Source organism: Poecilia latipinna, unplaced genomic scaffold (genome assembly GCF_001443285.1).
Source record: "Poecilia latipinna isolate Pla-1442-1.1 unplaced genomic scaffold, P_latipinna-1.0 Scaffold16, whole genome shotgun sequence".
Classification (NCBI taxonomy): Eukaryota; Metazoa; Chordata; class Actinopteri; order Cyprinodontiformes; family Poeciliidae; genus Poecilia; species Poecilia latipinna.
In genome coordinates, this window is record NW_015112632.1 from 679,765 (window position 1) to 695,637 (window position 15,873).

General features: G+C 38.9%; 1 protein-coding gene across 7 annotated transcripts in view; it reads left to right on the plus strand.

The window, feature by feature from the left end:
• Positions 1 to 15,873, plus strand: part of strbp (spermatid perinuclear RNA binding protein) — a 103,867-nt gene that overhangs the window by 41,631 nt on the left and 46,363 nt on the right. For all 7 annotated transcript variants that reach the window (XM_015034041.1, XM_015034063.1, XM_015034036.1 and 4 more), the window contains one exon: positions 7,164 to 7,336. In XM_015034041.1, the coding sequence (XP_014889527.1) occupies positions 7,334 to 7,336 (3 nt within the window). In that variant the 5' untranslated portion in view covers positions 7,164 to 7,333. The remainder of the gene's footprint in view (positions 1 to 7,163; positions 7,337 to 15,873) is intronic.

A 15,873-nucleotide genomic window follows, 5' to 3' on the forward strand; every position in this document is an offset into this window, starting at 1 on the left:
TTGCATACATAAGGTTGAGAAATAATAAAAAAAAATATGGGAAAATTAAAACCCATTTTGTCCCTACTCTCAAGAATCACTGTGGGAATATATATTTGCTGAAGAACAAAGGAGACGGTCTTCACAGTGAACAAACACACACACAATGTATTCACTATACGTTGTAGAGCTGCTGCACAGCCCTGACAGGACCATCTGTTCCTGCTGAAATCAGCACAGCAGGATCCTACCAGCGCACACACAGTTGTAGCATGCTTCAGCTCTGGCATAGTGATAGTCTATTTATTCCCCACACTGACGCAGGACAGTACTCACACTGCTGAAATGAGTAATATGATGTGGATGAAGGACTAAATACTGCCAGATAGATAGATAGATAGATAGATAGATAGATAGATAGATAGATAGATAGTGCTCTGTCCATTTAAATAATTGATCATGCGGTGTTACACTGCCCTGTAAGTGTTATCTATTTTCCCTCCCAGAAGCAACATCAGCGTATTCTCTGCCTTCTCATCAATACTCTGTTCTCTGACCTCTCCTGGCCTGCGCCTGGATCTGGTCAATGTACAATATACAGTTTCAGTAAAATCAAGCTTAAAAACCAAAGAAACATCCAGTTCCAGTCAAATGCTTACACGCACTGATCACATGCATGAAAGGAATACATATTTTTCTATTTTCAGTGTGAACACAAATAACTGCAGTGATATTATGACGAGCAGAATTGAGTTTGGATTCGGAAATTTACACATTTGTGGGATATATGTTCATACATTCCCACTAATACTTGGGTTGATGATCATGAATGAACAGTTGCAGACTGCTAGAAGTTGATTGCATCAAGTCGTTAACTTTGTAGCAATGTCTCATGCTACGCATGCATGTGGTAACAGTGGGAAGCAAAACATGTTTTATAACAGCAAGAAACCTGTAGCAGAACCTAGCTCAGTGTGAGCAATCAGAAGCACCAGTTGAGGAATACTTTCTCTGTTGATTAAATAAAAAAACGTAGAGTTAGAGGAGTTAAAGTATCTCAGAATCCTAGAGGATTCATGTGGATCAGAAACACAGCTAGACTGATGAGTCTGAGCCAGCAGTAAAATGTATTTGGAAAAAATAGTTTATTGTCCTTTACTAAACCATTTTGACCATTTGACTCCTGATAAAACACTCAGTTTTGTCCAAGTTTCATCCATCAAGCTAACATGAGCAAAACAATAAAATAAATACAATAGAGTTAGTCACTTGTGGTCTAACATGAATATTTTTTGTTTGCATATTGCATTAAAGCCTTTCCACATTTATCAGCATAAAATACCAAGAAATAAGCAAACTTGGTTATTTTTATGATATATGTTGAATGGACAAATAAGTGAGGATGGAAGGAAAGTGCCACCCTCACACTAACATATCACTTCGCTCCAATTAAATGTGCAAGCAGATCTTTAAAATCAATTCTGCAAGAGCATAAATGTTGTTCACATCGTCAAGTAATTTTTACTAAACCTGTTGGAATTAAACTTCAGCAGCGCTTTGAGAAACATTACTGGAAATTGTTGTGTTGTATTTTATTACTCTAATTCCTGGCGGTGATTGAATGCTGCACTTGGCAGTTGGCCTACTCGGTAATTGCGTTTAATATTTGATTGTGGGGAGATGGTAGCGGTGAAAGATGCTACAAATTGGTGTAAATTCCACTTAGTGAATGCATACTTCCTCTGTTTTCCAGTGAAATTAAGCTTAGAAATGACAGGAAATGTCTTTGCTGTGAGCGCAGGACATGCCAGTGATATCCCGTATATCCTTTGTCCTGATATCATTCCAGGCCACGCCGAGCCTGCTGCATAGTCCTGCATTAATGAGACATAATGCAGATAATATCCACAGCAAGTTGCTCCCTAAATATCATGTCTGTTATGCACAGTACATGTGACAAAAGTACGAGCGCAAACACCTGTGAGGTTTTTGCTGTTCTTGTGTGTAAATTCGATTTATAAAGGTCAAATCTGCGTAAAGGTTTAGCTACATTTCTACGATGTTGTTTCACACCAAGCTTTTTCTTCTGGTCTTTTCTTATCAGTAAAGGAAGGAAGTATAATGATATACTTTATTTAGAGATAATGGACGTTTTTATCAGACAAGAAATCGTGTGTGCTCTAGGAAGGAAATAAGTCATTATACGAAGGGAATCTCCCTTTAGCCTAAGGCTTAAATTAATCGTTGTGGTACTACTTATCAGTTCGGACATTTGGATGCTGAACTTTTGGTTGAACAAGATGACAAGCTATGCATTCTAAAGTAAAACTTTGAATTTTTAGCATAGCTTAGTCAAAACATGACATTATGCTTACTTTTTCACTCCTGGCACATCTGTGGAAAAACTTTACCATCGTTTACCTTCATGACTATGAATATTGGCAGGTTTCTCCAGGGATAGAAATATGAATAAATTCTAGAAGTAAGGCACTTAAAAAGCTATTTATTTTTGATTTGATCGACGGATGGGAAACAGGATTGGAAACTGACATAGAAGGAAAATAAATCAAAGAGTTAGTGCAGAATCTTCTCCGTTATCGTCTAAAATTAGCAGATCGATTTTTAAACAATCGAGAACAGCAGTGGAAACTCCCATGGTTTGTCTGCGTTTTAAAATGCAGGAGGTTCTCTCCAGCTGTCCTTAATGAGACTTGATCATGTTGGGTTTTGCCTCCCCTGCTCTCACTGTGTTATCTTCCTGTAAGCGGCTGTCTGTCTTTTGACCACTTTCCTCTTCATTTGTCTCGGCTTCTCTCCGCCGATGGACCGAGCAAACAGACGTCTGTTGGCCAGCACCTGTTAAAGCAGGCCACACTTTGTCACAACAGAGGCATCTGAGACGTGATTCTGCATCCATTCTGCTGATCTGAGCTCGCTAACTAGAATGAAGAGATTTGTGTGTTCTGGTGTCTGTGTGGTATTTTTAATTACTGCGGACGTTTTACGGATGCTTTCACAGATAACCCTGGAAGGCAAACACACGTGAAAGCAATAAAATATCTTAATATACTGCCCGGTTCATTTACAGGAGCCGATGCATTTATGCACTTAGAAGGTAAAACAATCTCAAATAAAAATGTATTTGATCAAAACCAGTGATGTCTCAGTTAGAGATACTCAACATTTCATCAATCCATTCATTGTTTATACCAGCCTGTACATGCAGGGCTGCAGGGGACCGGTGCCAATCATCAGGGGTCAAAATACACCCTGGACAGTTTCCCAGCTTATCAATTAAATGAAACAAAATCATTGGGAAATGCATATTTTGCTTTTTAAGGTATATTAGAGAATTGAACAACTAAATTTGCACCAAATTAGATACTTTATTTGGTCTGATTTCTGTTACAGAATGTAGATTAAGCCCTAAAGAGTCATTTTACATTTACAGCTTTAACTCTATTCCATTTAAAATAAACAACATGCATTTTCCACCACTCAAAATTTTAAAGAAAACCTATGACTTGCTATTGTGCAAGAAATTGTTAGGTCAGCCATTTTTTCAATATACATGAACCTTAGGCAGCCATTCTGTCATTATTAATCAGTGATTTGAGTTTAGGCATTTTAAACTGTTTTTTAGCTTCTTCATTTGGCACAATTAGTAATTATTGCCATTTGTGTAATTACCTGTACACATAATCATGTGTGTGTTCCTTGAAGAAATGTACTTTTACTTTGTGACATTTCCAAGAGATTGCTAACATTTTGTAATGAAGGATATATATATAAAAAATAATAATAAACTAGAGAATCTTTGCTTAAAACATTTTCATTCCCTGTTCCCGTCCGTTTTAAAAGTGGCAGCTTGAGAGAATAGCCAGTCTGCAAAGGTGGAAAAAATAGTTTCTTCCTTGTTTTGAAGCCTCGGAATATGTAAAGTTCTTACAAATATATGCATGAGAGAAATTTACAAATGAAAAATAAAAACATACAGACTTCCCTTCACCTTCATTATTATTTATGTACTCATGTCTCTGCAACGTTAACCCTTTCTGTAGATCTGTTTCACTGAAGTACACCCAAAATTACTTAAGACAAAGAATAAATGGCAACAGTAAAAAAAGTAAAGAGGAATATATGCAGTAACATTATGGACCTACATTTATAACCTCACTGTGTGCATTGAAGATGACAACAACTTAAAGAAGAAGCCAGATTTTCTGTTTACAAAAAAAAAAAACATCCTTTGGTTGCATTACTTGGCATAAACCATAACTTTAAAAGGGAATACATCATGAACCTGAGCTCTGCTAACTCTAATTAGCACAGTATCTTTGCTTCTTCTGTCTTCTGCCACTCCGTCTCCACCGCTGTTCGTCTTGTCTGACGGTTATCAGATAAGAAAGGTGTAAATTGCTGCCCGCAGCTTCCTCAGCAAATTCTCCAGCTCTTTCTGTCATTCTTACTTCCTTTATTTCCCCTTTCAAAATTTTCCCTTTCTCCTGCCCGACCTGGTAATGAAGGACACAGCACAGGTGTGCGGTTTTCTTCATTCGTGACGCTGCTGTGGAAATCGATGCGATAATCGGGGGATGTCATGGAGTTAATGTGTGGTTTTGGTTTCTCCGTGCATGCCTGGATGTGTGTGTTCATGCCAATTCCCACAAACTATCTCTGGTGTTAATGAGGCAGGTTTTCTGCCAGGTTTTTTTCCCCTCTCTTTTCTCCTCCACTTCTCAGGAGAATAGCTCACAATCACACTTTAATGACCAGCCAGCACGGTGGGAACGAAAGCGGAATAGGAAAAGGGAGCACTATGGCATTGTGTGGAAACAATATAATTATTGATCAGCTTTAGTCCGAGGTAGACGAAATCGCCACAGGATGTATTTAACAAACAGGATGTAAAGTTTGCACAGCCAGCATGAAACCACGGATTTGAAAAGCCGGTCTTGGTAATTTCCCAAGGGGGTGATGAAGATGATCTGCAGACTGTAGGCCACATGCTGTTTATCCACGAGAGAGCTTCATTCAGGGTTTGATTTAATAAACATTTGGTCCCCACATTGTGTAATATTTTTTATTTTTTATTTTTTTGCAATCAAAAATGCGAGGTATTTATCCTTCTCGTACACATGGCTCTAATTTCAGAAAAAGGAGAAGAAATGCAGTCAGACTGCGAGATGAAATTGCTGTTTATCACTGAATTGTTCTGATAATGAAAATCAAATGGGGGGGGGAGCTTTCACACTGCTATTTTGCCTCTTGGCAGAGCACTTGTGTTTCTGGGCTCGCCACTATAATCATGTGCACGCAGTCTTAAAGTGGCCAAGTCATGTTGGAGGAGAGCTTACCCGCCTCCAGCAATAAGCGCTGGCTCTGAGGTAACTGGCACAAGGCGAGTGCTGGGACACGGGCTCTGCCACTGCCAGGTGTGTTGAGGAGGTAATTGTCATTGTGGCCGGCCCAAGGCCAGCAGCTTAAAGGCGGAGAGCTGGGGAGAAAATGAGGAGCAGCTTCTGCTCGAGTCTGTTTGCCTGAGGGGTTAGCTCAATATCTGTGTTGTTGCTTATCCAATTCCACTCCGTCCCCCACTTTGTACTTGTCTGATTGTTTAGCGCTCCTCTTGCTTTTCCTGTTCTTTCTGTCCCGGTCGCGGCGGTCCGTGATCGTTTACAGTTCTGTCTGCTCCTCTGCTTTGCCTGAGCTTTTCACCATTTTAATTTCGTTTTCCTTTCGTCTCAGGCTTTTTGTGTCACCAAGTGGAGCTCTTGTTGGAAAGACAATTATATGAATGTTTCAATCAATGAAATAAATATTTCCTAGTAATTCATTGTTCATGAGGAAACTCAAAAAAAAATTGAAAAGATAATTTCTTTGTGAACAAAAATCGAAGGTTGAGTTCAACTCTGTGGTCTTTGAAAGCAATGTTAGAGTATTTTTATTCCTGCTTTCACCATTATGTAGCTTTTTTTTGTTCTTTATACTATACTACTCTTTGAACTTGATAAACAAACAGCTCCAAAAACAATATATTTTTTTTAATATTATTATAAAATTAGGCTCAGTGAATGCCATTTGTTGAATTTCCAATATAAAAGTGATAGATGTGCATTAATGGTTTCTTTTGTAGCCCTAACTGGACATAAAAAGAAAATCAGTGACCACAAACATAAAGTAGTTTCAACATACCTTCCACAAACGTGAAAAGGAATCATAAATTACATTTCTGTTCATTTTGCAGCTGTATTATTGACCTATAGGGAGGGTTAGTTGGACTCAAGAGTGTAAGCCAGTGAATGAAAACAAGCACGTGTTTGTTTAACATCCCCCTCCAACAGAACGTTGCCAACCCATGAATTATGAATAAGGGCCTGTGAGGCTCTTTGCATGTATTTGCCCTATGTGTGTCTACATCTATCTGCTCGTGAACTTACCCGTTAGTCTGTCAGTTCCTGCTCTGTTTCATGTATCCATTGTACTTTTACACACCTTGGAAAAGTTTATATGTTGAATTTGTCCATATTTTTCTCACATTATGAACCACAAAGTTCAATGTGGGTTATTGGAATTTAGATTAACACAAGGTTTTTTGTTTTGTTTTGTTTTTGTTTTTTTTTTGTTTTTTCAAATAAAGTGTTGCATGCATTTATTTTTAACCTGCTTTTACTCTGATGGCCCCAAGTGAAAGACAGCGTTCTCAGTGTTCTGCCAACCGCCATAAAAAGAAGAAGTGCTCAGTGTTTGCGAGTCGCATTTGAATCGAATACATATCGGATATGGGTCGCATTCGAAAAGAATCCGACCTGTTCTGTTCAGACTGTCATGAAAAAATCGGATACAGGTCACATTACGTCAAAAAAAAAAATCAGAATTGGGTCACTTCAGGCTGCAGTGTGAAAGCACCCTTAGTTGCAATTGTAATTAAAGTTGTTTTCCACAAAGCATTGAGAAAGTATCCACAATTTTTAGACTTTTGTTGACAAAACATTTTTGAAAACCATGTGTCCTTTTCCATTCAGTCTGTGGTTGTAATGTGTTAAAATGTGAACAACTTCAAGGAATTTGAATAACTTGTTTATATGTGGCACATTAAATAACCTCGCTATGTAGTGTTTAGTAAGTAGTCGTAGTACTGATCAGACCTTTCTTATTCTCTCTTTCTGCTGTTCATTCTTTAGAAACCATCGTTCTAGAGAGGCCAGAGTGAGAGACGAGCACATGAGGAGCAGAAACGTCTCACCATCAACATCCTGACGAGTAACCTTGCTTCTGCACCCCACCACACGCCCGCCAACTCCAGAAGTGGGCGTCAGCAGGAAGGAAACAAGTGACCACTCCTCCTGCAGGCATGGTAATGCACTGATTGTTTTGTAGGTGCTGGGGATTTCTGCGTGGGGGCAGGGTGTGGATTATCCACAGCGGAGAAATCACTTCTCTCGAATGGAGGCCGCGAGTTCGATCTGATAAGTTGTTATACACATCGTTAACAGATAATGTAAGTCCTGGCTGAGAAATAGATGTGTGATAAAGGCTTGTTCAGGGCAGATAGGGGAGGAGAGCTCATACATCAGTGAGAATAGAGTAGATGTTGAGAGGCTCTACAATAAGAAAAGAGAATGAGTTATGAGCATTTAGAAAATGAAGGAATGCAACAAAATAGATGAGGCGAAGGTAAAAAGAGGCAGAAAATGAAACAATTTACAGCATCCTTCAAAATAATAGCACTTCTTATAAATGTTTTTTAACAGTAGTAGCAGGATATTACAATAAAAAATGTAGGAGATTCAACCTTTAATTTGGGAACAATTGTAGCAATATCATCTCTGGCACCATAATGAGCTCAAACATATTGTCTGACCAACTCAGAAATGGTTAACCTAATACAAAACTAATACTCTTCCACAGCAGCCTCTGGCACCCTGACCTAAATCCAGTGTACAAAAGTGGGCCCAGGAAATTGCGCAAAGTAGATTTGTCAAAGATTCCTCAAGCTGTACGCTCCAACTTTGTGAAACATTACCGGGAAATATGTAGCTAGGACTCGGCAAAAATATAAAACAAGCCTTTCCCGTTTAAATCATTTACATGAACGTGTCAAAAAAAAAAAAAAATCTACCAAGAACAGTTATGGAGAAGACTGCTGATATGAAAGTTGTCTAACTTTCTCCAAGTTGAAAAATGCATTTGTCATGCATTTATTAAATAATATCTCATTAGCATTGGGGTGCAAGTAGTGCTGAAGATTCTTCACGTATGGCTGTTTTTCATAGAGCCAAGCCGTTTTCTCGTGACCTTTTGGATTTTCTCTTTCACGTTAGTATCACTGCATAATTAATACTTCTAGATTTAATTAATGTGCTCTGTCTTGCTAATATGCTCCTGACATTTAGTGAATAAATATTATTGTTTAATAATGGCTCTTTTGTCTGCATATGTTTGCAGGTTTAGAAAGAGCAAAGAAATGTAACAACAGAAATTTTAATTATGTTAGAAAAGGTGTAAGATGGCTGGTGCAGAAGCACAGAGATACCGTTCAAAGGAACTTCGGCGCTGGGTGGAGAGGACGGCTCAGAGGATCAAAGAGAGCTGAGGGAAGAGAAAATGACAAGAGGAAGCAAATAAGACCATAAAACATAAATGATAGAATAATATGAAAATAACGGTAAAAAGGAATGTTGAAAGCAAAAGGGGATGTGCAAAAGTGGAGGGGAGGAGTGGAGAAGGAGCGTTAGGAGCAGAGAGGTTGAGGTAAAATGTGTGCGGGACGGAGGATTGATTAATGGTCTTGGCTTGTGACAGTGGAAGTTCCTCTCCCATGGGGGGTGGAGGGGTGAGCAGAAGATGAATTATTAAAAACTAGAACAAGAAAAGGGAGGAGGAGAAATTGGTACAAAAAGTGAATAAGTGGGAAGAGTCATTTGTTTGGAAGGCAGAGGAATGAAGAAAAACGGGGAGGAGAGGAGAAAAATGCACTTTGGAAAGAAAACAAGACGTTACTGGTGGTGCTGAGGTTGGACGTTGCACAAAGGGAAAACATAGCTGAGCTCATAAATAACCAAGGGTAATGAGACCAGTGTATGCCCCATGCTGCAAACTCAGTACTGTGATTACTCCTGACTTAGGGCAATGCAGCAATTGCTGACCTTGGCAGCGGCGTCAAAATGCAAGCCAAACAACACAGCAAACAACTGTTTTCATTGATGTTTCTGTACAAGTTCAATAACTACACCTGCCTACAGTTTTTTTGTAAGTGGTACACTGTTCTTTCTGTCTGATTGTTTGACCATGTGGTCACATTATTGGTGTCAGCCTCAATTTCTGGGTGAGACTCTAGAGAATTATCCCAAATGGGATTTTGAATTTCACGTGAGACACCAATTGGCTGCAGATCGGTGCAGTTGTTAATGATCATAGGTTTGGTTCCTGTGCCACCAAAGCACCCCCAACTTTCTTTTTTTCTGTTGAATGGAAGGGAAAACAGCAAGCTAAATTAGATGGTCTCTCTGCTTTCCATTTCGCTTTTCTATTCAGCACCAGTTTTAGAAAAAAAAAAAAAAAAGCCAGCCTTGAAAAAAGAAACATAAAATGAATGCTTAGTGTACTAATAATGGATCACAAAGTCGGAATTAGCCATTAATTTTTCATTTCTAAGTTTTGTATTTACAATACACCCTCTTTGAAAGCCTAATGGCTTCTGGTTTGCAGTTCCCAAACGTTTTCAGATCTCAACTCACTGCTGCACTGAGTTAAGGAGAAACCGTTTAGTAAACCACCTCCAGTTTCTCCAGACGTTTCTTTAAACCAAAGTCTCATGTCTCAGTGCAGCTGAGTAAAAGCACATCAGGCATGTTATGAATTGTTGTGAATTGTATAGAAATGACTTATCGAGTATGATGTTAAATTAATATCCAGTTCAAGTCTGAAATGCTCGGTTTCTTCCAAAGATAAATTAAACTTTAGTAAAACAGTTTCAAACCAGTTGAAATTTTCCATCATCATGTTGCCAAAATTAAATTCGGACGTGCAGAATTTGCATGCAAAACACTCAAAATATAATATTTCATCACAGCAGAGGATGTGATTGATTTGATATATTCCGCAACTCTAAACAAAATTTAAATAATAGTGTTTAGTTGTTAGCCGTGATGTAACTAAAAATATTTTATGTTCTTTTAACAGAAGCTGAACTAATGCTTCCTTTCCGCTGTATTAAAGCCAAATAGACCATGTAATGCATCGCAGTGTTAAACCATGGAATTGTTGTATTTTTATTGTGTTGTTTTATTGTTATTGTCCCACTTCAAATAAGTATTGACCAGCATTGACTGTTAGTACGCTGCTTTCAGCAGTTTACTTCAATTCAGGAAGTAGAGTAACTTTTGTTAGTTTTATAACATTTTGCCTTTAAGTAAGTCTGGAATGTTTTAAATCTTTACACTTTTGGGGGGTTTAGATCTATAAATCCTAAGTTAACTTTTATAAAATGAAATTTGTCACTGTAGTGTATTTGTGTTTTTCTGTGTCGCTATTGTTTATGTCCATTTTATGTTCCTCAGCAAGTTAACTATATATATTTCATTTAAAAGTTTGTGTATTTAAATAAAATTCATATTTCACCTCTCAGTCCTGTACATGATTGGGAAAAATGATGCTTCTTTTAGCAACTAGGTCATAAAGTGTTATAGAGCCTATAAACCATGGTTCTGCATTACCAGGAGCAAAGTGCAGAAGCACACACACCCACACACACACCTACACACACACACACACACACACACACACAAACATCTGAGTCTTTTAGTAGAAATTAGGCAGTGGGTTGATGTTTTGGAGGCTGGTTTATGGGCTTGACTTATTCTAGCAGAATTTCTATGAACATCATTCTTGTCTAAACAATACAGTCTATGAATACTGATGGCACACAGCATAACTGTTCCAGTGTGTGGCTTTGCTGTAGCTCATTTCCCCCCCATGCTTTCAGTTCATGTGATAGACCTGGTACTAATGGTATTTCTGATATTTCGACCAATCCATGCGTGGGGGGGGGGGTTTCGTTTATTTATTTCGATGCATGTGTACCCTGCTATCTTGCGTATGTGACGTTCTGCATGTCTGGTAATTTGAGAGACAGCTAGTGAGAGTGCACAAAGCAGGATGGAGGAGTGTGGCGAGGCCACCCTGCCAAGCAGAGTGCAGATAAATCACAGGATGAATTTTTAATGCAATCCCCCTGAGGCTGCTGGATATTGCAGAGAAGGCACTGAGTTGTTGCTTTTTTCCCTTCTGTCTTACTTGTTCCGTCTCTCAAGGACTATTTTGAGATTTTTTTTTTTGAAACATGGCATGGTTGCCTTTTGTTCTAAATAGGTGTGACATCTTCCCCAAACAGCACTTCTGAAATGTTTTTTTTGCGTGGTATTTATAGGTGGTGATGTCTGTTTTTCTGGATATTATTTTCACTGTGAAGGCTCGTGCTGTCAGCTTTTGAACAAACCTTTTTTTTTTTTTTTACTTCAGCTTCCCAAAAATAATAAAAGTTATTTATCTACCTCTGCAGTTTTGGCACTTTTCTGCGTTCATCTTCTTCTATTTCTTTTTGTGCTTTTAACACATTTAAGAGGCTTTTATCATCTCCACTTCCTAAACACAAACACGCACATGTGCACAAAAATGTTCATAGGTTCTGATTAAAAAGTTACAGGTGTTCAGGGCAGCTCACACGACCACCTGAATTAGGACTATACTTTCTATCACAGCTGATATTGCTCTAGTAAGCTTTGTCCTTGGCCTTAGGTCATGTAATTTATAGCAGATGGCTGTAGAGACAGGAGGAGTTTGGAGGGGCCAGGCAGCAGAGGAACGGAAATTTGTGGATTCTGCCCCATTTAGTTGTGAAGTAGCTGCTCCTGACAGCATGTGTGACTGAGCACAGCACCTTGAACTGATATGCTTTTACTGCAGGGCGTTGAGGACAGATGTGGAGCTTATGGACAGAAGTGATGACGGTGACTGATCATATCATGTTGTTTTTTATATCTATATCCCTCTGTAACGGTCCTGTATGGTTTGTGTGTATTGAATCTTTGTCAGATTTTTGCCGTGATATTCTGTGTTCTGTCTTGCATTAGAGTGTTTGCACATTAGTGCACACTGTAAGTTGTAAATGCTGTGTAATGTGGTTATGTAACACGGTCCTGCCAGCTGGTAGGTTCCAGTGGAGCATGAAATGGAGTGTAATTGGCAAGTGTGTGGTCTAAAAGCACCAGTGACATGTGAAGGTGTACAGTGTGTGTAAAAATAATATTCCCCTCTTTATAGATTTCTGTTTTTTCCCCCTGCTTTTTTAACACTTAGACATTTCATATCATCAAATACATTATAATATGCAGTTTTCAAATAATGATTTAACAACAAGAACACGTCAAAAACACAGATTTGGATGCGAGTATTTGAGTTTTAGTGCATTTAATTTGGATTGTTTACCACAAAGTAAATGATGCTCACCCATTTAAATGAGATGATTTAAAATAACGTTCACACTTTATTTTACATCATCTCATTTAGATGCAACAATTTAGCCAAAAATGACCATTTGGGGTTTTTTGAGGGTTCAAACGAGGCTGCGTGTAGAAGAAAATTATTTTTAAAGTGGTGCAACTGTGATTGGTGAAGAAAGAATAAAGCCAGGAAGTCATAAATTGTAAATTCTGACTTCTTAGTTGTTGTTTTTTTGTGTGCAACAGCATTGCTGCATCCAAGCTTGTTCAGTCAAACAGGCTCAAAGATCATCATAAACACTGCTCGGTTAACTATGGCTGTACCTGAAGTCAATTGTTACGTCCTCTGTTCAGCTTCAGGTTAAAGTGCTCAATTGAATGCAATTTCATTCCAACTCTTGAGGTTGTCACAGGCAGACTGGATCATAACCTCTGATTTATCTTTCATGCCTGATTTGTTTCCTTTCATTCACCCGCTTGTAAGAGGATATGCTGCACAGGTAACTTCTGTCTTTCAGAGACTGTCAGCCGAGAAACAACATAACCACGAGTCCCTAGAATTACCTCTGAGTCTCTGTTTCAAGGCCCATCACATCTACGCTCCCTCGTCCTCATGTCAGCAGTGTTATCTCTACACACGCTGGCTCGCAGGGTCGATTCTTGTCAGCGAGTCCCACTTAACGGTGTTGATTTACGTGGTCATCACAACAGCTGGCCAACAACGGCCCCCTCCGCAGTCAAGGAACGCAGCTTTACATACATAGATTTGCTGGCACCCTCCCTCCTCTCAGCTTGGTTTATGGTTGCAGAAGCTCCCATTAGCCACAGCTCATAAAATCTGCTACGACCGCTCTGTTAAACACAGCTTTGAGAAGACACACAAGTACAAGATAAACCCAGTGTGGGAAGAAAATGTTGGATGAGCCCTCAGATTGATGCGTTACTCCTGAGAAGTGTCATTGTAAAATCAAGTTCATGTACGCGTCATTGCATGAGAAGCGTTTTGATATTTCTTTACTTATTTTTTCATTTAAAAAAAGTTGCTCCACCAAAGATGATTAAGCAGGACACTACTTAAAACCATGTCGTATATTTTAACATCGGCATATCTTAATGCTATCTTAATTCACCTCATGTCTCTCCTGTTATTGGCTGCATAGTTTCGAAGAATCTGAAGTGATCCTTTGTTCGAACTCCCTCAAATGTTTCCAACAACACTCTACGTCCCGAACCACACAGGCTGTGAGGCTGCAATTATTGTGCTGCGCTTGTTCTCCACGCTGCTAATGGCTTTATCTCAGTCACTTCAGTGAAAGAGAGTGTCACCGTTTCAATTAGGATCGGTGTGGAGTGTGCCTGCCTGTGTGTATGTGTGTGTGTGTGTGTGTTTTTTCTGTGTGCGCATTTTCTCATGTTGTGGGTATGTAGACATGATTATTAAGTCCAGAGGAGCTGCCGCCATTTAGGAATGTAGATCTCAGGGTGACGCTTTAGTTTTAGGATTTATAAGAAGGCTTTTTGTTCATCTTTGAGAATTCACTCTTGAGTGTGTGTGTGTGTGTGTGTGTGTGCATAAAGGTGGTCCTTGGATTTTAAGTAGATTGATAATAGCCCTCAGGCTCCAGCACTTTGAAAAGGTCATCTCTCCTCTTTGTGTGTGTGTGTGTGTTGCTTATGAGCGCTGATGTGTCGGTCTCTTTGAGTTCATGTGTGTGTTATAGAGAATAAAGAGAAATGTGGGGCTTTGAGATAAGCAGGTCTGCTCTGCAGCTTGGTAGGAGCGCCGTCCTCACACTTAACTGAGCACCTCAGACTTAGCAGGAATATTTGGCATTGTCTACTGTTTAAAAAGAAAATTCATCTCTCTGAAAATTAGGATTTTAGACGACTGCCGTATTTCTGAAAACAAAGACAAAGAGAATCAAAACAGAAAGAACAATACTTATTAGTTCTTGGATTATACATTTTGCAGCTCCTTACATGTTTTGTTGTGTATTCAGCGAAAACCAAACGAATAAAATTTGAGTTCACCAGAAAATGTATATTGATTTTACCGGTATGAGTTTCTGAAAGCACTAAAATGCTACTGTGAAAGATAAAAGTTGTGAACGATCACCTGCGAGACTGATTCTGGCAATAAACCAGAGTAGTTTTGTATCCACTGAATGTTGTCTTTTTCGTATGAGCAGATTTAAAAATCAGCTTTTGTCGGGTTAAATGAAGCACATTTGAAGCCTGAAATCGTTTTTAAGTTGCACATGAAATGTGCTGGAATTGCAAGCCTTAACAAAATAGGTTTTAATTCAATTATTTAATAGTTACTATTATCCAGTTGCAAATTATCAGTCTCTTTCTGTAAGGATAAAGGTGAAGAGGTCATCCACCCTTATGGACTTGGAGCCAAACATAAATCTTCCAAATACCAGTGAAAACATGGATAAAGCTGCACAGCAACTATAGGAATAATTTGCTTGCTCTAAAGCCAATAAAGATTTTGTAGTTAAGTATTGAGGAAGGTTTGAATAATATTTGACATTTCATTTACAATAAAATGTGACTGAAAACTTTTTGTTTTTAAATTGAGTCTCGTTCTACATCGTTTTTTACGAGATGCTTGTCTTATTTGCTGTAAGAAATCAACCTTTTGGTTAATATAAAAAGATTTGACATCGAAATCTGTCAGGGTATAACTGTGTCTTTAATGTATCAGCTCACTGGCAGTGGATCAGTGGACTCATCACTAGTGTTTTTATTAAAGATATTTTCTCCATGGCGCCAAGCTTTGAGATGTGAAGGCAGAAGGGATGAAAACAGGCCAACGTTCACCACGGTGTTTTTATGTAAATCCACATGTAGATCCAGAGCTCTGTCTGGATGCCATTTACTGCAATATGCAAAAAAAAACTAAATACACCGTTGCACCTGCTGCTCTACTTTATTCATCTCTTTACTTTCCCTTTCATCTTTGTGCCTCCTACTTCACAACCACTTTTGTTCCTATGTGTCTTATAAAGACTCTGTACTGTTCCCATTTCCCGTTCCTGGTGTTATCCGCTCTCCTCCTCCTCTGCTCCTGTGGCAAGCTCCCTCTTTTTTCTGTCATTAACTCTCCCCTGAGAAACCCTCATTTGATGTTTCGCACCTGGTGTCCTCCTTCAGTGCTCGCCTTTCATATACTTCCTGAAGAGTAGGAAGGAGCAAATCAGAAAGACTGAGGAGCTGACATGAATTCCCAAGGCCAAAATGTCTGATTGAATTAGGAAAGGGCGGACAGGGTATGAATACCGTGGTAGGATTGATTTCTGATGGCTGTTTGTGCTTACAGTTGTGGTCAAAAGTGTACATACACTTGTAAAAAATCATAATGTTATGGCTGTCTTGAGTTTCCAAT